The 25,383-nt window shown below is 44.1% G+C and overlaps 1 protein-coding gene across 1 annotated transcript in view; it reads right to left on the bottom strand.

The window, feature by feature from the left end:
* Positions 1-25,383, bottom strand: part of USP34 (ubiquitin specific peptidase 34) — a 272,737-nt gene that overhangs the window by 72,833 nt on the left and 174,521 nt on the right. Inside the window, exons 40-45 of the mRNA XM_034764180.1 lie at positions 18,442-18,605; positions 17,142-17,207; positions 15,626-15,772; positions 15,479-15,535; positions 15,283-15,360; positions 798-892 (exon numbers count right to left, since the gene is read on the bottom strand). Of these exons, the coding sequence (XP_034620071.1) occupies positions 798-892; positions 15,283-15,360; positions 15,479-15,535; positions 15,626-15,772; positions 17,142-17,207; positions 18,442-18,605 (607 nt within the window). The remainder of the gene's footprint in view (positions 1-797; positions 893-15,282; positions 15,361-15,478; positions 15,536-15,625; positions 15,773-17,141; positions 17,208-18,441; positions 18,606-25,383) is intronic.

Genomic DNA, 25,383 nt, shown 5'->3' with positions numbered 1-25,383 from the left:
GCGCACTGCTTGAAGCCGGGAGCGTTGGGCATGAGCCCGGGCCCGCGGCCGGGGGAGAAAGGGGGAGACGACCCCCTTAACCCCCTGAACTACAATACAACTATAACAATTTTAAAAACTATTTAACTATAAACACTAGAACTACAACTATAACTATAACTCTGAATGATCAAGTAAGCTAGGGAGAGTGGAGAACAGCTACGCCGCGCTCCACAGTTCCAACGACCGTCAGGGGCGGTAAGAAGGAACTGAGGGGGCGCCGGGTCGGCTGGGGTATATATTCAGCGCCATGAAGGCGCCACTCTAGGGGGCTCCACAGCCGACCCGCCGGTGTTGCTAGGGTAAAAATCTTCCGACGATCGTGCACGCGGCGCGCGCACACCTAATGGAATGGATATGAGCAAGCACTCGAAGAAGAATATATTCAGATTTGTTTCTACAAAAGGAACAGTGAGGATTATGATGAAAAATGAGAGCATTGAGGCTACAGTTTTAGAAGGGCAGGCATTATGGAGTAGGTGACCTTCTCCTAAAATGTTTTATGTAGGTCATTATATTTTTATATTGTAAGCTCTTTGGGATAGGGATCACATCTTTACACGTTTGTACAGTGCTTTAGATAGTGGGGCCAGGATCCTGTTTGGGTCTCCAGTTTTATTGTTATTCAAATATTAAATAATTATAATGATTTTAGATTATTTTTGGACTACTACTCTCACTTGATGGAAACTACGAACAGAAATTAATGGAACCAATAGTTAGAAATGCTAAGAATATTTGTTTATTCACTATTATACCTTTTTTCAGCCCGCACTTTCTTCCCACAGTGAGAGCAGGTATACATGTTGTCACCCTCCAAGGTATCTTTAATAGTTACTTCATCAAGAGATTCCTGTGTACAATGAACAAGAAAAATAAGTAAATGCTTTCATGGTTCAGATCTATCTTAGGTACTTAATCTGTTTATATCAGCTACATATATAGCACGCATTACTGTGGTATCTGAGCTCTTTGCCAAATTTCAATATATTTACACCCACAACAACCCTGTGAGATAGGGAAGTACTATTATCTCCATTTGTCAAATGGTGAATTGAAACAGAGAGACTAAGGGTATGTCTACACCCACAGTGCTGAGTCTCAGAGCCTGCGCCAACTGACTCATACTCGCAGGGTTAAGGCTGAGAGGCTAAAAATGAGTGTGTAGATGTTTGGGCTTGATCTGTGTCTGGGCTCTGAGACCCTCCCTTCTTGTAAGGTTTCAGAGTCCGAGCTCCAGCCCAAGCCTGAATTTATACACTCCTATAGCCCAAGTTAACTGACCCAGGCTCTGAGATTCAGCACCACAGGCTTTTTATCACACTGCAGATCTATCCTAAATGACTTGCCCATGGTCACACTAAAAGTTTGTGGTGGAGCAGGAAATTGAACCTGAGTGTCCCAAATTCCAGTCTTGCACTCTAACCATTGGGTCAGCCTTCTTCACAAAATGCATTAATGTTTTACTTTATTAACTATCAGCACATACACAAGTGTCAAAGAAAGGAAAAAACAAAATCAAATGGCTGATTTCATCATCATTAGCATATCTACCATTTTCCTTTTGAGCTAAAATCATTAACTGGAGATCATACAATAAATCAATTAACACTAACATGGAAAAATTATGAAGATATCCAGCCCTTCAACTGGGAAGTCTTCCCCCTTATTCTGCATGTACTGATAGACATTGCACTTCCGTAAAGGAACTTTGCTCATATTAATAGTTTATGGCTACAGATCAGGCATCATTTGGAATACTTTTCAACATTTTCGTTTTCAGAAACTATCTCCTTCCTCCTTCAGTTCTGCAGGAAGACTGGCTAAGGAGGCAGTAATCTTTTGCCAAATTAGAAATCATACCAAACCAGCAGATCTTAGAAATTTGTCACTCTCACCTAGAAGATGGCACGAGTGTGACTTCCACTCTACAAAATCTATCTTCTTGGCATCTTTATGAGTCAGGATGGTTCTATGAGATCTATATGGCTAATTTTCTCATTTGCTGAGACAACTAATAAAGACAGGTGTGACATACTGGGGTGCAATCCAGACCAGTGGGAGCTGTGTCACCCTTTCCCTGGAATACCTTGCAATGCCTTACTGTTGTAGCTCCCAACCTGGACGCTCACAAACAGCTTGCCAGCATGCAGATCACTTCCAGATGTGTTTGTTACACCCTGGCTTTCACCAGCCTTGGTTATATTGCAGGGTGACCCATCACATTCCAGCCCTGGATTTTCCCCCAGAAATATATGTCCTGTACTGCCCAGCCTTCTCCTGGACAATTCAAATATATTAAATCCATTATTCTTTTAAGGGAATAATATACAACCACTTGCCACCTTAAATGGAGTTACCCAGACATTTCAACTTAAACACACTGGATTAGATAAAACACTGAAACTAGTTTATTAACTACAAAGCGATGGATTTTACGGGAATACAAGTGATGAGGCTTGTCAGAAATGGTTACAAGAAAAAAAGATAAAATGCTTTCTAGTGCCTAACGTAATGAACTATATTAGATTCAAGCAAAGTTTCTCACCACATGCTTCCAGCAGTCTTATTGACCAACCTCTAGGTCAGGACTCCTCCCCCAGAGTCGAAAGGCTGCTTCTTTTGGCTTCTCAAAAGAGGTGGACAGGGAAAGAGAGGAGAGGTCCCTTGGGGTGTTTACCCCTCATTTTTATAGTTTCAGTCCACCTGAATATTCTGTTCATTCTCTTAAAACCACAGTAAGACCAACATTGGCAACACTGTGAGGGGCCGTTGAGGTCACATCATGTAGCTGGGACCATTTGCAGAGTTCGATGGCCTCCTGACATAAATGGGAAGAGATGCTGCCCTATTTGTTGATGTAGTGCATTGTCAATGTGTTGTCCATCATGATCTGCATTACTAAGTCCTGGGGAGCATATTGGAAAGCTATGCAGGCCAGTCTTACCACTTTAGCTCTAAGAGGTTCATATGGAGTTTAAGGATGACTAAGGACCAAAGCCTTTGTACCTGGAAGTGACCCAAATGAGCCTCTCCACCCCTCCCTGATGCATCCACCAGCAGCATTCAAGATGGAGCCAGGGATAGACAGGCATGCACTGTGGTCAGCAGTTTTGCCAGTAATTTGAATATGTGGGAGTGAATAGATTAGAATCTATCATTTGGTAAGCAAGCTCATGCTTGTGAGTCAAGCAGGGCTCCTAGGTATTCTATCATATGAGAGACAATTTTTCATATCTCACCCGGAGTCACGACTGAGAAAATTAAGATAATACCTGTTGTACTGCTGCTACAGTTTCAGCCGAGGATGAACCTCAGATCAGCCAATCGTCTAGATGTGGCCAGATATGTTTCCTGAGGTTTGCCGCCACCATTGCAATACTCTTAGTACTATGGAGAGTCTGGAGGGTAGACTCTGGAGTCTGGTAGTGATCTGACCTGGCCGTGAATCTCAGGTACTTCCTGTGGGCCAGATGAATGGCAATGTGGAAGTACACATGTTGTAGGTCAAGAGCTGTGAACCAGTTCCAGGCTTGGAGCATTGGAATCAAGTGGAGGCAAATGTTACCATCCTGAATATGAGGTGGCACATGTATCTGTTGAAGTCTCCTCAGATCGAGAATGGGATGAAGACCCTCTTTCTTCTTCGGAATGGGACAATACTGGGAGTACCATCCATTTCCCCTTTATTCCTGTGGGACTACTTCTACTGCTCCTGTTCAGAGCAACAAGTATCTTCTGTTTGTAAAAGGCTCTTGTGAGAAGGGTTGCTGAAGGAAGACAGGGGAGGGAGATAGGTATGGAAAGAAATTGGATGGTGTATTCATGGGTAATGATCTCCAGTACCCACTTATCCATGGTAATGTCTGACCATGCATAATGGAATGGAGCAAAGCATTCTCCAGACAGCGCCCTGGAGTGATTAGTTCTGGTGTAGCTCTCAACCCATGTGTCAGATCTGCTGCCATGAGGATGGGGCAGGGTATGAGGTTGAGGGGTTAGACAGCATTTTCCGAACGGTGGGTCCCTACCCACCGGTGCATTGTGGGAAGATTCTAGGTGGGTCCTGGAGCCTTAGGCAAACATACACATCTCCTGGCCTGGTGTGGGAGGGAAGGCCCCAGAGGGAGAGAGCCCATCCTGAAGTCACCTCGCAGCAGAGGTTCCTGTCCTGAAGGGCTGGGCCCAGCTTCCCACTCTGGGTATTGTGATCTGGAGCAAAGGGTTGCAGTGCCACTCAGGTTTGACCCAGACACCCCACCATCATGATGGCCAGGCCAAAACTGAATAACAATGAAATCTCATGTGCCAAGTTGCAACACCACTCACTCAAATTTGACTCAGGGGAGGCTGGGCTCATGAGGAGGTTGGGCCAAACCTGAGTTGTGCTGCGACTCTGCGCTTCAGGGTGTAACACCTGAGCAGGGAGCCGTGACCAGCCTTGCAAGACAGGAGCTACTGCTGTGGGATGAATCCAGAGCAGACTCAGTCTCCAGCCCCCAGCCTCATCTTTGCACTAGGCCAGGGTGTGTGTGTGTGTAGTCTTTTTTAGAAAATGACCATATATATATCTACAGTAACTCCTCGCTTAACGTTGTAGTTATGTTCCTGAAAAATTCTAGTTTAAGCGAAACGATGTTAAGCGAATCCAATTTCCCCATAAGAATTAATGCAAACCACCAGAGATCCAAGGTTAGGATAAGAGTAAAAATACTCGGGCACCTGACAGCATTCTCTAATGGAGGTGCAGTGGTCAGTGTCAGCCATACCACTGTGGTAGGGTCTAGAAGCCTCTGGTGATGAGGAGGAGAAGCTGTGTGTAGGTGTCTCTGCACCTCAGATCACTGCTCCTCTAGTAACTGGGTGATGGGAATCTCACTGTTGCCACCATGGCCCATGCAGGTAGGCTGAATGCTGGCTGAGCCACTGTCACTCCTGTGGCTGTGGGACAAAGGGTTCCTCCGATCTTCCAGTGTTGGGAAGGACCATATTGGAGAAAGTTCCCTAACAAATGTCGGGGAGAATGTGTGCGATAGCGACCATGATTATTTCTCTTTTATAAGTGGTGCTGATGGTGGCATCTCTGATGGCATCGGGACCTTCCAAGTTACTGGTTGGCATCTCTTAGTTGAACTAAGCCATTTCCAGATCGTATTGTCTGTACCAAGGTCAAGATCATCATTGATGCTCCGCCAGTGGAATATGTTGCTCCTTCTCACCTGGGGATGCCTGATGAGTCTTAGACGGCTTTGCCTTAGAGCTCTTTCTATGTTCCCTGGCACGGGAGGACATGGACCTCTTCCTAAAGCCCTGACCTCAGTGTTCTGATCATTCCCTCTCAGCCTGTTACAATGTTTGAGCAGCTGCATTCGACATGGATGTCTGAGGTGACATTATTGCCATGGACAGTGCCGGAGTTGGTGTGAAGGCCAAAGACATGCCAGTGGTTTGCTCTGTGCTGACTTCTCCGACATGGTCTTGGACATAGCCCTACCGCACTCCGGCTCTGACCAGTGTTGGTCTCATCAGTACCAGAGTGCTTGGCCCTGGAACTCCCAGGTCAGATGCCCCTCTCATCGACTGTTCTAAGAGACAGAGCTTGAGTTGTGCATCATAGAATCAGAGAAGATTAGGGTTGGAAGAGACTTCAGAGACCTCATGCAATTTCTGATCCCAGCCAAGAGCAACAAGCAGATGGAGCACCTGCTGGGGATGTGACATTCACCCAGGTAGAAAAGGCTTCTACTGTGGCCATCCCTCAACAGGACTAGTCTGTCCCACAGGTAAGGTTTGAAGCCAACCTTAGATTTCACCATGTTGTAGAGAGAGATCTATATAGGAGGGAACATTGGTACAAGTGGGTCTGTTCAGCTATTTCATTCCAGTTTAAGGGGGTTTGAACTGTAGGTAAATAAACTGTTGAAAGGCATTCTAAAGGTTTTCTGAGAAGTAGCTTGCTAGAGTTCTATCAGTCAATAGGAGACTGCTAGGTTCTGACTTGATGCAATAGGCAGTAAGAAGGAATAGAGGTAGTGGTGGGGCCATTCTGCCCTTTATACCCCCATACGGGAGCACAAGGAGGCACACAGTGCTGGTGTGACTCTGGCAAACACTGCTAGCTAAATAAAACATGGTCTTGTGCATATGGTGTGCATTTGCACTGAGAGTGGGATCCACACTGATATGTATTTGAAGAAGAAAGAAGTTATTCACCTTCTCATAACAGTTGTTCTTCAAGATGTATTGTTCATGTCCATTGAAATCAGGTGTGTGCGCGCGCTGTGTTCACTCCAGCCGGAAGATTTTTCCCTTAGCAGCGTCCATAGGGTCGGCCTGGGCGCCCCCTGGAGTCGCGCCTTCATGGCGCCCAATATAGGGCCCTGACCCCCAATTCCTCAGTTCCTTCTTGCCAGCTGTTCCAACAGAGGGGTACGAGGGTGGGTATTGGAATGGACATGAACAACACATCTTGAAGAACAACAGTTACGAGAAGGTGAGTAACTGTTTTTTCTTCTTCGAGTGCTTGTTCATGTGAAAGTGAAATGAATTATATTAAAGAAATAGAATGAATTAAAGAATGCTGTATGTACCTTTAAGTAGAAATGAGAAATGCTGCANAAAAAAAAAAAAAAATCCTTTATGGTAATGATGCTTTTCAGCTGTTACCTGTGAACAAACTTAAAGCTTAATACAGCAGGAAAGACATTGTACCTTGGTCTGCTGTAAAGGGAAAACTGAGGTACACCACCTCATGGATTTAATGACTGAACAGTGGGATAATTTCCCCATAACTCTTAAAAGATAGAAGCTATTAAAACCTGGCCTGCCTATAGAACAAAAACACAGGAAAATATGGAGGTAATTCCTCTTGTTTTGCCTGCAATCAGTAAGGGTATTTGTAAAAGAAAGGAATATTTTAAGCAATAATGAATGCCACCCCAAAAGGGGTAGAAAAATGTTATTTTTGTCTTTCAGAAAAAGCTAATATCAGCTACAGGACAACCTAATAAGAAACAAATAAAAGTGGGTATGCTTATCCATGCCTGTTGCTCCAAAGCCCTGTAGTAAAGACATCTCACTAGGATCCTGTATGTGGGATAAAATGAATAATGAGACCAAAGTACTGTATAATGGGCTATGTGTATGTGTTAATTCTTGGGGGGGAAAGTGTTTTAAAAGAATGGAAGTGTTAGCAACCTTCCAATAGACAAATGTAAATGTAATGTAAGTAATGTGTTTACAAAAGGTAAAAAGGTAACATAGTTCCTAAAACAAACAAAAGGGCAATGTGGGAAACCAAACCATTCATATTATACATGCAAATGGCAACATGTTAAGAATTGCCACTGCAGAAAGACATAACAGCTTACCATTGGTATAATATATTTTCTGAATGGTCTCCCACAACTACTGACGTACTAATGTTACTAACCCTAATTGTTTTTGATTTTAAATTGTATGTGTTTAATTGAAACGTTTGAAATGTGCTGTTGGATAAAACAAATGTATGCAAAGCTAGAGCCACAAGCCCAAATCACCTCCCAGTATTTTCTATTACGTGGACTAAATAAGAAGTGACACTGGCGATTAATAATCTTAGTGTCAAAAGTGGGATATGTAGGAGCAGGATCTTATAATGTCCCATAAGAATTAATGTATGATTTGATTTCATCCCTGTCAGCCACCCTTTTTGAATAGCAGAAAGGAATGACAGACCAGAACAATCCTTATGACTGATTATGGTCACCCTTTTGTTTTAGAATAAGTTGTAATGTCTACTATGGTTTCCTATATGTATTACAAAGTAGGCCTCTAGTTAAATATACATTTCTTTGTTTTAAGGTTTAGTAAGTAAGAAACAGGATTCTCTATTGTGTCTATGTTAAGTAGATTAGAGGAACATGGAAGGCCTGGGTCTCAATGTAAATTGTCTTGGTTATTGATTGTAAAACTTAGCAAGGTTTAATTTGCAATGCCTTTTTGCTCCATATAAAATACTACTGTTTGTATTCTCAATCTGTGTGAATAAGGAATGTATGCATCAGGAAAAGATAAGGTGTGAAGGCCATTGTTATAGCCAGAGTCAAGGAAGAAGAAGTAGAGAGACTTAAAGGACATCAAAGAATCATCAGGTACTGCTTACTATCCAGATGGCTGTTAAACTATCTGGCATCACAGCGTGGATACATGCTTCGCAGTGTAAGAAGGCACCCCCCAGCAAACCAATCACCTCAGGACCATGCAGTCAATTTTGACTCCAGAAGAAGACGTAGAGGAACAGCCTGCAATACCTTACCATCTACGCTCTCGTAAGGGTTGCCAGAAGCAGACGAGGACCTAAAGCAAGGTCCAAAAAGAAGCAGTAGTGAGCCTAGCGCCTGCTGCCTGGTGGATGTAAAACCGTGACTGCGGTTCCCTCAGTTGAGGTTGTCAGAACCAGAAGGGCCTTGCCTCCAACATGAGCCTCTGGTGGCACCTGTTCCTCGGCTGCTGGTGTCTTAATGTCTGGGGAGTCCACAATGACAATTCTTTTATCCAGCAGCAGGTGTGGATAGCTCAGACTCTTAATATTTCTAATTGATGGGTCTGCAGCCACATCCCAGCTCACTCTCAAGCTGGTGTTCCTGTCCTGGCAATCCCACTCAATTCCCCAGACCTCACTGGAGGACTTCATCCGTTTAACAAAACATGGAACAATAATGACACTTGGGAAGCAGTGGGAATAAATGTATCTAAATGGATAAGTGTGGTGGAGGGAAAAGGTCATTGGTGTTGGGTGTGTAATGGGACAGGGCTGGATCTGGGAAAAAGTCATTGCCTTCAGCATATTGTGGCAAATAGTGTACGGGATTATTCGAACAAAACTAAAGAGTGGCGGGCCGGGTATGGAGATATGAGTTTTTTCTCGACCTGGGATCAAACAGAAAAATCAATCTCATGGTCCCCCTACAGTAATCTTAGTGAAAACAATACAATCTTTCAATGGTATGTAAATAACATAAGCCCCTTGACCTGGGAAGAGGCCATTGGCGGTTCCCTTATCCCACTTGGGGGAGTAATACACCATGCAAAAAGGCTCCTAAGGTTACAAGCAGTAGTTGAAATAATGGCAAATGAAACCGGAGAGAGTTTAAAGACCCTGGCCAAAGAAACAGGGGCGATCCGACAGATGGGCCTCCAAAACCATCAGGCACTGGACATAGTGCTGGCGGCCAAAGGAGGGACCTGTGCTCTCATTGGAAAAGAATGTTGTGTGTTCATACCTGACGACACCAATGAGGTAATAGATCGCGCTAGTCACTTAGAACAAATTGCATATCTTCCCCATGAAGAGCCAAGTTCTTTATGGAAGTGGCTAAGTAACCTATTCAATTTCTCTGGCATAGAAAACTGGTTGTTTCAGGGAGCCCTGACTATCCTGTGTGGAATCCTAATGATTTTTGTATGTTTTCAGTTAATCTCCTGTTGTATCCAGAATTGTGTAAGATATGCCACCCAGGTGACTGCCCCAAAACAGAGTGCTAATATGATGATTTTAAATATCACTGATGAACGAAGAGATAAAGAACTATTAATATGTGGAACCCAGTAATTGTTGGTCTTTGCGTAAGCTTGACCAAAAGGAGGGATTGTGAAAGTGAAATGAATTATATTAAATAAATAGAATGAATTAAAGAATGCTGTATGTACCTTTAAGTAGAAATGAGAAATGCTGCAAGCCAGGGGGGCAGGAAAGCAGACATTAACTGCTTAACTTGCCACTTAAGGGCAATTGGTGAAGCATTAGTCTTAGATCGATAAGAGTTAACAAGGAAGCAGGTTATGCATATTGTGCTCCATGCATATTTTACAATTTTGCTCTCTCTGTCCCTTTGTTTAGTTTGCACCCTTTTATCTGTATAAATAAGACTGTTTGAATCTTGCATGGAGGCTCACATTATCTGAATGTATTAGCAGAGCGCTGTGCTAATAAAACAGACTGGTCTGACAAACTATGAGTCCTGAGTCTAACTTTGACATTCATGTCCATTCCAATCAGGTGACACACAAACCAAAGTTCAGGAGGTGGGGTCAGAGTCATCCACTGATTGGAGCACAGATCGACCCAAGGCCGCGTTGTCTCTGGCCTGCTGAGTGATCACATAGTGCGTGGTGAAAGTGTATATAGAGGACTATATTGCTGCCCTGCAGATTTCCTGTGTGGGGACCTGTGCTAGGAATGATGCTGAGGAGACCTGGGCCCTGGGTGGACTGTGCAGTGATCGGCAGAGCGGACACATTCGCCAAGTCGTAACACTCCTGAACGCACGATGTGATCCACTACAAGATACGCTGCGAGGAGACAGGGAGGCCTTTCAGTCTATTGGCCGGTGCCACGAATAACTGGACGGATTTTCGGAACGGCTTTGTTCTCTCAATGTAGAAGGCTAGCGCCCTATGGACATCCAATGAGTGAAGCCTCTTCTCCCTGCTGCTGGAATGCAGCTTAGGATAGAATCCTGGGAAGAAGATGTCCTGGTTGATGTGAAACTGGGCGATGACCTTTGGGAGAAAGGCCGGGTGAGATCTGAGCTGAACCTTGTCCTTATGGAATACAGTGCAAGGAGGCTCTGAGGTAAGGGCTCTGAGCTCCGACACTCTCCTAGCTGAGGTTATCACCACCAGAAATGCCACTTTGTAAGAGAGATAAAACAGGGAGCACGTCGCCAGTGGTTCAAATGGTGGTCCCTTAAGTCTGGAAAGGACTAGATTGAGATCCCAAGCCGGGATAGGCTGTCGTACTTGCAGGAATAGTCTGTCGAGCCCTTTAAGAAAACGGCTGACCATTGGATTCGCGAAGACTCAGTAGCCGTCTGTGCCCGGATGGAAGGCGGAGATGACTGCCAAGTGAACTCTTACTGACTTCATGGACAGTGCCTGTTGCTTAAGATGGAGGAGGTAGTCCAGTATAAATGGCACCGAGGCAAGCACTGGAGACTGATGGTGCTGCTTCGACCAGACGGAGAACTTCTTCTACTTGGGCAGGTACATCGCCCTTGTGGAGGGCTTTCTATTGCCAAGGAGAATTTGTCTCACTTGATCAGAGCAGGACAGCTCCACCACGTTCAGCCATGGAGCTTCCACTCTGTGAGATGGAGCAACTTGAAGTTCAGGTGTTGGAGGCAGCCATGATCCTGCATGATTAGGTCAGGGACGAGTGGTAGGGGGGACGAAGGATACTGAGGACACTGACGCCGACCTGGACCTTCGACCCTGGATATGGCGATACGCCCAGGATGCCCAAAAGGGCCACTGCGTCGAAGGCTGCCACTGCAGAGGCCACAGTGCCGGGTAGGGCTGGTGGTCGCGGCGGGATCTGGACCTCCTGCTCCTGGTCCTATTGGAGGAATAGGATTCCATCTCCGACTCTGAGGTCTCTGAGTAGGTGAACCACGGAGGAGCGGTACTATGGGCTGCCAGAGAATGGTGCCGAGAGGTCAGGGACCGGTGCGGCTCCCCTGCGTGGGTGGGCTGTGCCAGGGAGAGGTTCGCCGGAGATGGGGATCGGCGTGCCATCATCGCTGGTTTGCCCCTTGATTGGAGCTGGGACCGTGCAGTTACCAGTGACTTGTCTCTCTTCTGTGGGGAGGATGGCGCCGTGAGGCATATAAGGTCTTTGGCTGCCTCAAATGCCTCAGGCGTCCAGGGGAGCTGGAGGTGATCAGCTTGGTGGTCCGTGCACGATTGAGGGTTTGGACTCAATTGAACCCCAGACGGGGCAGGAATCAACTAGACCCTGAAGGGCTGGAAAGACGAGGTGGCCTGGCTTGAGATGTGCTTCGATCCCGTAGGTCCCTTGATCTTTAGAGGGGGAGAGCGACCCCTATCTGGCCTTTTCTTCTTTTGTAGTATCGGGGACTGAGAACGGTGCAAGACAGAAGAGGGTTACTTATGGGCAGAGCCGTGAGTCCTTAGGGTCCTTCCTCGCGCACCGTTGGCGCTGGAGCACTGTGAACCAACGAGGAAGTGCTCTGTGTAAGTTCTGCGGTCCCTGGGTCGGATTGGTTCCATTAGTAGGATCTTGAGCCTTTGATCCTGGTCTTAAAGGGTCCTAGGGCGAAATACCTTGCAGATCCTGCACTTGTCCTTTTGGTGGCAATCACCAAGGCACCGTAGACAAGAAGAGTGCAGGTCACTCTTCGGCATAAACTTGTCACAATCCTCGCAGAGTTTGAACCCTGGCGACCGGGGCATAACCCAGAACCGGGGAAAATGTTGTGGCGGGGGAACCCCCAAGAATCACAACAGCTATGACTAATAACTAACGAACTGTTTACAACTATTTAACAATGAAGACTGAAGTGGACACTGCCAAAAGCGCTTGCAATGCAAGAGCAACAGTTGTTCCAGCTAGCCGTCACCGACGGTAAGAAGGAACTGAGGGGGTGAGGGGTCGGGAGGGCCCTATATTGGGCGCCATGAAGGCGCAACTCCAGGGGGCGCCCACGCCGACCCTAAGGGAAAAATATTCCGGCTGTCGTGCACGTAGCACGCACACACACCTGACTGGAATGGTCATGAACAAGCACTCGAAAAAGAACTTCTCTTCAGTGATGACAAGAACTAGTTCCAGGATGGAGAAAAGCGCACAGAGTACTCCTCTTCTGTTGAATGTGAAACTGAGACAGAGACTGGGGAATAAAAGAGAGTCTTTATTTCTTATACTCCTGAGGGCATTCTGCGCCAAAAAAATTAAAATTCTGCACACATTTTAAAATTCTACAATTTGTCAATAAATAAATGCAGAGGTTCCAGCATGGCAGTGAGGAGCAAGGCCACTGGCTGCATGAAGGTGAAAGATCACCCTGCAGCCCCCCCAGCCTCAGGACACAGACTCAGTGGTGAAGCTGCATCCGACCCCGAAACAGTACAAGGCCTGGGCCTGCCCCAGAAACACCCTCGGGCCCTGGCCCTCTGCAGCAGGTGTGAGCAGGGAGGCTTAACCAGGCAGGATCCAAGTGTGAAGGGGATCAGTGTGGGGGGATCCAGGTGTGGGGTGAGAGGATTGTGTGTGGGACAATCTGGGTGCAGGCAGCTCAGTTGGGGCCATAGGTGTGGGGGGAACTGGAAGCACAGAGGCTCGTGGGGGTGGAGGGGGGCGGTGTTCCAGGTGCAGGGGCTTCCAAGTGAAGGTGGTTGGGGCTCAGCGGAGGGCTCTGGGTATCTCAGCAGGGGGGTCTGGGTACAGCTAGTTAGGGGTCATTGGCGTGGGGGTCTGGATGTCGGGCGCAGGGTGGTGCAGGAGCTGGGGCATCAGGGTAGGGGTTTGAGTGTAGGGAGCTCACTGGGGGGGTATCTGGGTGCAGGGGTAGGGGTCCGGAGCCAGGGGGCTGGGTGAAGGGGGGTTCTGGATGCAGGAGCTGAGGTTCAGTGACGTGGGGTTCGGGTATGGAGGGCTAGGGGGATTCTGGATGTACCGGGTGAGGATTGGCAGGGGTGTCTAAGTATGGGAGGTCTGGATGCATGGGGGTTGGGTCGATGGTGGAGTAGCTCCCTGTACAGTGACCTCTCCCCACACAGCGGAGGAGTGATGGGGGGAGGCAGCAGAGGAGGAGGCTGAGCTTCCTACAGCTGCGGGAGGTTTCTGGGGGTAGGTCTGACACAGCCCCAGCCACTCCTTGCAGGGGAAGAGGAAGTCCAATCCTCTCCTGCCTCCAGCCCAGCCAGGATGAGCAGCTGATCCTGGCTCAGGGTAAGAGCCACTGACTGGGGTGTCCCCAGACCCACAGTGATTTACCTCTCCGCCGGCTGCTCTGGGTGCCTGAAATGATGTACCTACGCTGCTCGGGAGTGGTGTGTGACTGCTCTTGCAGCTTCCCTTTGCTTCCCTGTTAGAAAGTCATTTTCTGCGGGGAAGCAAAGAAATCTGTGGGAGATATGAATTCTGCACAAGCACAGTGGTGCATAATTCCCTCAGGAGTAGTTCTTAGAAGAAAAAAGGATTCTATGGACTGATGGTGCCATATCTTCTTCTCTCAATCTCTTGACATCAAAAAATAACATTGTGGAACTGAGGCCAAAGCCTTGTCTGGTCTACTAGATGTTTCTGATACTCTCTCAGCACTGGGTTTCTGAAAAACCCAAGATTGTATCTTTGAAGAAATGCCTGAAGGTGGTTGTGAGTCTGCCTTGGAAGCTGTAGGTTGTTCTCCATAAGCATGGATTACAGATGAAATTCCATGCCCAGGTTGCAACTTTATGCAGATGTGGCACAGGCTAGGTAAATGCCCCTTACCAAAACCTCTAGATCCATGGATATGGAGGTCAGAGACTAGGAAATAAACTGTGAAATAGGCATTCTTTAAACTTAGTCTTTTTTGTTTTCTTCCAGGAACCCCTCTTCCTATAATGATGACGAACCCAAAGTAGTTCCCAACTAAGAAAATCAACAATTTTTTTTTAAAACAAACCATGTTAAACCTATCCTAATAACTATTAAGAAAATTAACTATCCTACTACAGGAAAAAACAGATAAGATGGTCAACAATCTAGAGATGGAGAGACCCATCACATCACTGGTTCCTTCTAGCTGTGGGAGCAACATGTACCTCTGTCCCTCAAGGTCCAAGCTTTCCACTGAGCTTTGGTGCTCTGCACAGGCCCACTCTACAGGAGTGGGGACTTGTATGGACAATACTCAAACATGCTATTTTAGCTTAAAACATAGTTCAATTTTAAAAATGACCTTGAAATAAGAAATGAAATTAAGCAAGCACTTAATACATTCATCAGTTTTGACATTTAAAACTACAAAAACCTTTTGTAACAGATGCAAGACCTCGGAAGTATGGAAACTGCAGAACACTATTGTACGGAGATGAGTCAAACTACCCCAGTCAAACTTTTGTATCTGCAAATGTTATCTGAATCTTTGTGAGCTGGGAATTGTATTCCGGACTGTCTCTGGAGCGGGTGAGGGGCTGCTCCAGGGCTCCTAGCCGGGCTGTGTTCAGGATCCTTGAAGGGTTCTAAATCAACTCCTGGGACCATTCACTGATGGGCTGCTGCAATGGAACAGCTGTCACCCAATATTACAAAATTATGGAGTCATAACAAAGCCCAGAGTTTGCTCAAATTAAAGTGCAGGTGTGGAAAGCAGCAGCATATGCAATACAGTAAAATAAGAAATCTCTTACATGACTGAGCTAAATTCCTTAAAACATTATGATCTATATTACAACTGCCATCATGGTAGTACTTACATAAATATTCTTCATATCCGCCACCTGGCACCTCACTGTATAGAACTCTTCAGCAGTCTGACTGACATGCTCACAGTCCTCAATGAAAATAGCAAAACAGAAAAGTGGTAAAGGAAAGTTAATGAATTATTCTGATACATTAAAATGGATATTCTAATCTTAGAATGAAGTGGGCAGGAAAGAAAGTGATACTTACCAAAGAAACAACATTGTTTGTAATGACCCCTCCAAATAAACTTTTCACTGTATTTTTCTGTGAATAAATGAACGAATTCTGTCAACAAAGCTTGAGCAAATCTATAGCTTTAAGAGCCCCCTTTTGTAGCATGCTTTAAGAACTCACCAATTCTGGAGACATTTCCTCAATTTTTGTTATCAGATCAGTGAAGAATTCTGTCATGTCTTTTTGCTCTCCAGTGTTAAGTGGTTGCTTATCCATGGTGTAGGTTTTACAGAAAGGCCTTGGATTGTATGCCTTGCATTCACTTTCCTTTTGGGGGGGAAAAGGCAAAAAAAAAAATTATATATGAAAAAAACAACTTTAAAATAAAATGTATATAAAAACATGAATACAGTTAATATAAACAATATACAAATATATGTATTTAAAAATAAATGTATAAAAATATATCAAGAATACTGTTTGGTAGGTGTTGGAATATGATAAAGGAAAATTTAAATGCTTCTGAAAAAATTAACTACCAAACTGTTTCAAAATCACTAGCAGAATACAGGTGTAGCATTAATATTACAAATAAATACTTATTAAAAGTCAAATAAAAGCATTTCAATAGAAATTTGACGATTCAGTCATTCTTCTCCATGGGCAAACAACGTATCATATAGTTCACTGGTTCAGAATTGTTTGACAGACATCTACGTTAATGTTATTTTGATCAGAGTTAAGGATCTGCATTATATATAATGTGATTGTGAAGACTGTGTTGCATATGGTATTACTATGTATGTTGGAGGTCTGGGGATTTAATTATAGCAAAGAGGAGTTTTGTCAGTGAAAGTGGTAAAAATAATGTGGGAGGGTTAAAGGTATGTTAAAGGAAAGATGCCTTAACTGGATATTTCTGCTTTTTAGGAACCAATTTAGGAGCATCTAACCTTTAACCTCCAGGATCACATGAGGTAGGAGGGTCCCAGGCTCCAGCTCAAGCCCAAACGTCTACACCATAATTATACAGCCCCACAGACCAGGCCAGCTGCAAGTATTCAATTACCCTCAGAACCCCTACAGGGTATATGTAGAGCATGCGCATTAGAGCTGAGGCACAATGCTTCAAGGAGCCTCATCTTAGATGGTATACATCAGCACTGCGCTTTAATGCAAGGTTGCTTAGTACCACAATTGTGGCTCTTAGTGTTAAAATTTTCTTAACTTTAAACATACAATTAAATATACAACTTTTCTCTACTGCCTATTTAACATATTGGGTACAAATACATTTATGATGCCATAAACTTACAAAAACATAGGGGACATTCATGCTGGGAGCTGGGGGTGTGATTCCCAGCTTGAGGAGACAGACTCGCGCTAGCTAGCACGCTAGAAATAGAATATAACTGCAGCAATATGATCTGTGGCAGTGGCTAGCCACCCCGAGTACATGACCATGTAAGATCCTAGGCATCTACTCAGGAAGGCTATCCCACTCTGCCGCTTATGCCATAGCTACATTTTATTTTTAGCATACTAGCTTACTAGAGCTAGCACAAGTCTGTGTCTTCAAGCTGGAAACCACACTCTAAGCTCCAAGTGTAGACATACTCATACAGAGAATTAATTTTTCTTCTTCTCCTTCTTCCCTTCCTCCCTCCTCCCCCATTAAGTGCTTCTTAGAACCTACCATTAAATATGTAAACATTTTCTGAAGTTCTAGTAGAGTGGTCTTGTGCTTCATGTCCTCTGAATACTAAAAAAAGATACATAAAATAGGATTACAACTTTTTCTAATTTTTTTGCTTAGAAATCTCCCCAAAAATCGGCACTGAAAAGTTATAGAACAATTAGCCCAATTATTGCATTTCTTTTTACAAAAAATATTTTAATGGTATTTTATTTTAGTATAAATGACACAGTCATAATGATCATATATATTTACATGCATACGCATGCAAGCACACACAATGTGTGTGTGTATCTATTCCTTTTTTTTTTTTTTTTTTAATCTAATGTACTACAACCTCATTTTCTGCATTTTAGCACATTATTTCACCGGAAACCTAGATTGTTTTCTGATAAATGGAGTTTACACAATGGTTAGTATTTTCTAAAAATTCACCCCTGGATCCCAATGTATCACTCCAGTCCTCATTGAAATAAAAACAAAAACAAAAAAAACTAGTATTCCTAAATTAGGGACCACTACTTTCTTTCATTCAGTAATGACATAAAGGTAGGTGGCTCCCAATGGGTGACTCCAGGATGGTGCTCTAATGGGCTGGAGTTCTTAAAGACCTTATCCACTAATTACTAGTGTTCTGGTGAGTGGCCAAGGAGCTTCCTCAGTTTCCAGCAGGGCAATCCTGGCTGAACTGTGGTTAGGTGGAATAGCAGCTGACAACAGTGGCTCAGAGGAGGTCCTTCATCAACACTGATCAGAAAGGAACTAGAAGTTAGGGCCATAGATGCCATCCACATCCTATTATTCAGGGAGCAGAGTGCAATGTTCACTGTTGCAACCAACGGGCTCACAACTTTAATCTATTAAAAGTATTTTTTCAATATTTATTTATGCTAGCACCCACTTTGTGTAGGACACTTTCCAAACATTCAAGAAAGATAGTATGTGCTCACAATTTAAGGACAAATGGAGCTCACAATTTAAGGACAAATAAGTAAAAAGAAGTAAGGGAAACAGGAATGATAGGCAGTTTATATACAATTTACATAAAAGTCTATTTAATTCACAATAATCTATGGTGTTGCATGCTAGCAGCATGGATTTAAGAGTGGGGATTTATCACAATTGTGCTCTAAAGAACTATCATATTTTGTATTAAAAATATTTAGAAAAAAACACACCTCTTTCCACCTTAGCCACTAACAAAAAATATCATTATTTGATCATAATGAAATAATTAATATAATAGTATGCATATGTTTATAAATGGAACACTAGTTAAAAATAAAACATGAAATCATACCTTAGCAGTAAAAATGGCTTGTCTAGCCTCTGGTATCATATACAGCTGCTGAATAGTGGATGCCAAGTAACAAGTTGCTCCAAGATTAGTTAGACCAACAAATCTGCATTCAGCTCGAACATCATCATGTGGCCAATAATCCCATTTGTAAGGCGCATGGGAAGCTGGAAAAAGTATGAATTACAAAAATAGATCAACTCAAAGTAAATTTTTAAGAAGACAACAAAATACATAATTACAAAACATTATGCTTTTCATTAAAATATGTTTATATATTCTAGATTTACAGACATAATGAACCAGTTTGTGCCTGCACCTTGAGCATGTGCATGGGGGGACAGAATGAGCATAAACAGGCCCTCCCAAGAAGTCTGAAGCACAGCTGCAGTCCCCACACTCTCCTGAGTGCAGGACACGCTCTCTCCTAGGGTGTCTGCATTGCTGTCAGGAGATGTGATTTTACCGCATGTAGGTTTGCTAGCTTGCTAAGAATAGCAGTGAAGCTGTAGCAGCATGAGCTAGCCACTGAGTACAGGCAGGGTTGTACTCAAGTGGCTAGCCCGTGCCACACCCTAAGCTGCTACATCTTCACTGCTAATTTTAATCAGCTAGGTTGCTCAAAGCTATCTTGGAAAAGCTTAACATGTACTGCAATCATACCTCCTGACTGCAGTGTAGATATACCCCTATAGTAGCCCCAGTATGGCTAGCCAATCCGAAGGAGAAAGGCAGTAGTAATGGTTCACATATCCTGCCCCATCTCCTTCACTGAGTAGCAGAGCTATGTGGAGGTGCAGGAGAGAATGCCTGTTGCATCTTCTTTAAGACTGTTGCAAGAGATGTACTATTCATGTGCTCTGGGAGGCACTGTGACTCCTTACCAGCAGAGTGTCTCAAGGTTTGTCTGCACAGGGATAAAAAACCCGAAGCTGAGCTGGGTCAGCTGGCTCGGGCTTGCAGTGCTTGGGCATCTGGCCCCAGCTTGAAGCCAAATGTTTATACAGCAATTTTTTGCCAAGCATCCTGAGCCCCGTGAGTCCAAGTCAGCTGACCTCAGTCAGCCACAGTTATGCCACGTGGCTTTTATCCTCCTGTAGATGTACACTTAGAGCTCTACCTCTGGTAATATGGCTCTGACAGCCCCCCAGACTGTGTCTTAAAGCCACAGTCTGGCCCAAAATAGTACACAAAACAGCTTTCCATCAGTAACAAAGGCATTCATACATTATAATTATATATGTTAAGAGTCTTTCAGGCATAGCAAAGTACTTTCAAAATATTATTCACTTCTCTTATAGAAATGTATTTCTGGAAAGTTACAGATATTAAGAGTGTCTGTTTTGTATGACGAGTTCATAGTGACAGAAAATTTTCAGCAGGCCTCTGAAATGAACTTAGGAAGTCTGCAAGTGTACCCATTTGTGCAGGCAAACAGATGTGCTTCAAAATGCCAACTTTGGCACACACAAACTGATGTGCTTGCAAATACTGTGTGTGCATTTTGGAGCCATGCTGAAAGGTGGCACTACTAGTATCCTCACAAATATAAAAAGGCAAGCACCAAATGTAACATAATTGTGAAATGTTGCCTTTTCTATTTATGACAAAAAAAAATGTGTGATAAAATATAAAAAATGGGGGGCATATTATAAAAATAAGGATCTCAGTCTAATTCAATTTCTTAAATTGGGTGTTTTGGCCCTGACTGCCTCTAACTCCTATCATTTATTGATGCCTTAGCTATATTTTCTGGAAACAGCACATCTTATTTGTCTGACAGGAAGTGCAGTCTTTGATATACTGTAGGATATACTTCCTTTGCCTTGCCTTCTCTGTCTTCTTTTTCTTCTCTCCCTCCATCCTTACTGCCTTCCTCCTTCCCTTTCTCCATTTAAAATTCTCCTTCCTTCCCGTTCTCTCGCTTTCTCTAAACATGCCCAGTATTAGCTATTAGCTTAACTAGTTGACAGTAAAAAAGATGCCAGTTGTTTACCACCTAGTCCTCTCCTCACACACAGACACTCTCACTCACACATACTAGCCACTCCCAAACTCAAACCACTCTCACAAACACCAGCTACTTGTACTTTCCAACATACACACCAGTCATTCACACACAGCTTCATGTCACACTGAGTCTGCACCCAGAGGCTCCTACTATGGATTCTTCTTGATGTGACAAAGCAATGAACCTGTCCATGATTTATATTTGTTATAGAGTAAATGTAATGTTAAGAATGAATTACTGAATTACATAAATCCCACATCTTGAAAAGAAGGCTTAGCTGGTTACAGAGTGACATCAAATGCCAAGATAATAAACATACCAAGCATGATCACTAAGGCAAGTGCAAAAGGTAGCCAGTCTTTAAGGGTGGGAACCTTACTGGAGATAAGATGCAAAGATGGAAAAGAAAAACAGAAACAATCTATTTATCCACAATGCTGAATACAAACTTGAATGAATTTCGTGACAGATCCAGGGGAATACCACTTTCTTTTTTCTTTTTTGTAGACAGTGGGGGAGTTTCTGCTATAGTAAAGCCAGACACACCAAAGAAATTTAAAAGCTGCAATGGAACTACGCGAAGGAGAACCAAAGGGGATGTGGTGAGTGACCTAAAGGGTCAGAGAGAAGAGACTGAGAAAGCACTTTCTGTGATGTTGTTAATTTTCTACGTCTAATCCAAGATGTGCCTATACAGTGTAAAACTAGAGAAATTTTAATCTGATAGTCTCTCTCTCTTCTTAACATATCTTGTTCTGTGATATGGCTGCCAACAGTCTGGATGAACAGGTGGTAGCCAGTCCACACACAAGATTTTTACATCTAGTGCATTCTTTGTTTCCTAGCTTGCCAACAGGCTTTCTGCAGTTGCTCTCCGACCTTGCCTTTCTGGCTGACATGCCATCTTTCTTCCAGGCCACTGCAGAGCTCTGGAATAACATGCAGCAAAGAAGGATAAAGATGACTGCATCCCCAAAAAGCTTTAGTGGGAAAAAAAGGCTAAAAATGCACCTCTGGAGTGTCCTCTCTTGACAAATTTTAGCAGCAGGTGCATTCTGCCCATCTGCCCAAAACCATGCCCCTCCACAGTCTGGCTTGGAACTGCCCCCCAGCTATGGCCAAGCAGTGACTGGCAGAATTCTAGACCACAGAACTGGGTTTTACTTCAGCAGCCACCCTGGAAAACGAGGACATGCAGAACAGCTTTCAAGTACAACTGGGTACCCAAAAACGGGAGCCTCCAGGAGTTCCTGGCCTCAGACTGGGGTCACAAGATAACATGCTGGAGAGAAAAGACGATCAAATCTCTCATGACACCCTTTTTATCACAATGGAATGCTCTTTATCTCATCAGTCATTACCTGAATAAATACAGCCTTTGCTGACTCCATACTCTCCCCAACAAAGAATCTTTCCTCCCTTCCAAAAAACACCCCCAAAACTTCTCAAAAGAGCTCACCCTCCCCAGCAAACGTATTTTCTGTTCCTTTCCCTATCACAAGGAACCTCTTCTCTGCCACTAAGGGGAGGAAAAGTCTCATCTTTCATTTCCATTCCCTCTCAGGCAGGAAGTCTCCCAAAGAGCATGAGCTGGGATCAGACCAGCAGGATCAATCCACTGTGACAGGGTCCCTTTCACTCCAGATAACTACAAGAGGGTCACTTCAGGCGAATGGAGTTACTTGGTGTCCCACATGAGAAACACCTTGGAAATCTCTCTGGTGGAACTCCCTCTTCAAAAGATATAGCAAGGTTCCCTATTTTCCTCCAAGTCAACCCCACAGAGTTGAATCTTTCCACAAGCTGTTGTGAAGCTGGTAGAAACAAAGTGTGCTTCTCCTGATTCTATTCCCAAGCTGCCCAAATACTGCTTCAGGTTCTATGAGATGAACCCTGATTTCTGCAGTGTCTGGTTGTCTCACACCACAGCTAATCATTCTAGGTGCCCAGATCTGCTTCCACACATTAACATGTCCCTTCACAACCCCCCCGGGGGGGGGGGGGAGGGAAGGCTATTAAATGATCATTTGAGCTAGGCAGCATTCAGATCAGTATCACAATCCTCTTGTACTTCTAGAGAACTAATCAAGTGGCTGACTGAGAGGGAGACAAAGGTTGTTTCCTCCAAGCTGCCCCCCTTGGTATGCAGGAAACTTGCAAGGGAGCTTCTCTCTGTTTATGCAGCCAAAGACACGGCTCAATATTTTAACAGCTTAGGGGTCAATTTAGGGGCATCTAACCTTCGACCTCGTCCCATAAGGGCCTAAGACGAGGCAGAATGTCCTGCAAACTATTAATCATCCCTACCAGGCCACATGCCCAGATCCCAAAGTCAAGAAAAGTAAAAAAGGAGTCTTACTCTAGGTACTTCATAGGCCACAGAAGCTGAGAAGATCCAAGATCTAAAATGAATTATTTTGTCAAATACCACAAATACAATATGGATTCTCTCCACTCAAGACTATCAGCTGTAGATTTCAGATAACTATCTGGCACCCACCGAAATTGAGAACTCAGATCCTCATATTCCAGATCAATCAGAGGTTCTGCTGTAGGCCATTTGCACTTCCAATTTAAAACTCTAATCTTCAGAAAGCATCATGATTGTCACTCAGGACTAGGATCTGGGCCCCAAGGTTCCAGAAAACCTCAGTAGCAGTACACATGACCTGACAGCATTTAGTTACCTTGGTCTGGTGGAAAATGAAAACACAGCTCTCCTCCCCAGAAACTGCTGCCTCTTAGGAGCCATAATTAATACGGAAGACGCACAGGTAATTCCCTCCTGCCGACTGAACTCCTCCATCTCAAGGCCCCAATTCATCCTTTTGAGTCCAGGGAGTCAGCAGCTATCCAGTTGTACATGGCCTGGCTGGAGGCCCATCATACTGTGAAGACCTGATGGAATGGGCCAAGTTCCCTTCTCAATGTCTCCTTGAATATATGTTAGCGTCCAACCTCACTCCCCAAGAGAGGAAAACTTGGAACATCTAATTTCTTCCCTTCAAGCAATGAAAGGTTCTCTTATTTGGTGATAGGAAAGCAGAGTTTTCTCACCATGAAGAGATTCCCACTACAGGACAATTGGAGTCCTCAGTTAACCAGAGAATAAGGGTTCTTCACAGTAGGTCCAAGGATTGTGGTCTTCACAGGAATGAAAACCCCACTTCAACATCCTGGAACTTAGGGTCATCAGGTTGGTTCTCATGTTCCTGGAGATCCTCCTTTCAGCCATGTCTCAATCAGGTTAGACAGAATAGCTGAAGTGGCCTCCCTGAATGATCAAGGAAGGCTTCCGAGTATTCCCCTCCAAAGAGAGTCCCTATTACACAGGGAAAAGAAAGACTGGGATCCCTCAAAGTCCTACAAGAATCTGGCCATCTGAATGATAAAGGTTATTGGCTGAGCTGCAAGGAAATCTATCCAAGGAAATAGTCCCTCTATTAGGAAAACTGCTCTCTGTTTCCAGCCTCCCTCGATTAACTTCTTGCTGGGAGAAGGAAGGGTTCTTGAGCTTTGGATAGGGATAGGTAGTTTACTCTCCTCATCTTTTCCCATAATGTAGTTCTGGACAAAATAGGCAGGCAGGACTCAGTGCCATCCAATTCCCCTAGACTCAAAGTAGCCAAGATGAGTCTTCTTCATAGAGTTCCTTAACCTGTACCGAGACAGCGTTTGCCAACCAGAAAAATAAGATATCCTATAACAGGGCCAACCGTCCACCATGATCCCATCACTCTCCATTTCAAGAACTGCCTCATTGATGCTCTCTCACCTCAAAGCCAGGAATGTCTAATCAGTCCTTGCTGAAACAGGAGTCTTTCTTCACTTACTATCTTTTTCCTTTTGGTGCAGATATCATCAACTCTTGGCTTTGAGATTCACTACCCCTTCCATTCTACATTACTTTCAGGATGGGTCTGACAAAGGGCTCTCTGCATGCTCCTTAGTGTCCGGGCTTCAGGGATTCCATAGGAGATCTCCCAGTGGGATCCAACTTCACATCAGGGTTTTTTAAAGCAGTTTCTTACCTGAGCCTGGTAAGACTCTTGTTCGCTCTTGGAACCTAAACTTGGTGATAGATGCCATAAATTCATCCTCATCCGTTTCTCTCTCTCTCTCTCTCTCTCTCAGTTATAGAAAGTGGTCTTTCTAGTGGCCATCCCTTAGGTAGGAGAGCTGAGGAAATTACAGATATTGCTCATGATCCCCCATATATCATTTTACAGAAAGAAAAAGCAGTTTTTTCCCCAAGGTGGCCTCAGGTCTCCCTTCTGAACTAGGAGATCTTACTCCCCAACTTTGGGTCTTGAGACTGGAGCTGAAGTCATCCAGTGGCATTTCCTGGATATCCACCAAACACTTATGCTCTGCTTTTCCTGAACATTCGCTCACAGTAATATTGCCATATTAACAATTAGTGAGGTAAAAGAAATAGGGTTTAACCTATACACTACCAAATTCACTCCACACACAATGGTGCATCACTCCTTTTTGTTCCCTCACAGTACTAGATGCTTTAAATACCCAATGGAAACGAGGTACAGATTAACAGGAAAATATTTCAAAGATGATATGATTTGATAATGACATATACACTAAAAAACCCCACATAGTGCAGTCCAACCAGATGTTGAGTGGCTAAAGGATTTCTACAGTAGTACTTCCTCCGTTACTACCACCAGTGGAGCTGCACCAGTGATAATGACAATTGTAGAAAATTTTAAGAAAAATGCTAGGCCTTAGATTACTGTAATTATGCCAAGTTGCACCTACCCAGTTTGACACTTGCTGAGTGTAAGACCACCAGTTTTATTACACCATTTCTTTTGTTTTAATCTGATTCTCTGTAGAGACTCTTAATAAATCCTTGAAGGGAAGACAACATTACATCTTCACATGAGAGGCAGTCAAGGAGAAAACAGTACCTATTC

Source organism: Trachemys scripta, chromosome 3 (assembly GCF_013100865.1).
Source record: "Trachemys scripta elegans isolate TJP31775 chromosome 3, CAS_Tse_1.0, whole genome shotgun sequence".
NCBI classification, from domain to species: Eukaryota; Metazoa; Chordata; order Testudines; family Emydidae; genus Trachemys; species Trachemys scripta.
The sequence above is the reverse complement of the archived record's forward strand: the minus strand, read 5'-3'. Positions and strand labels throughout refer to the sequence as shown.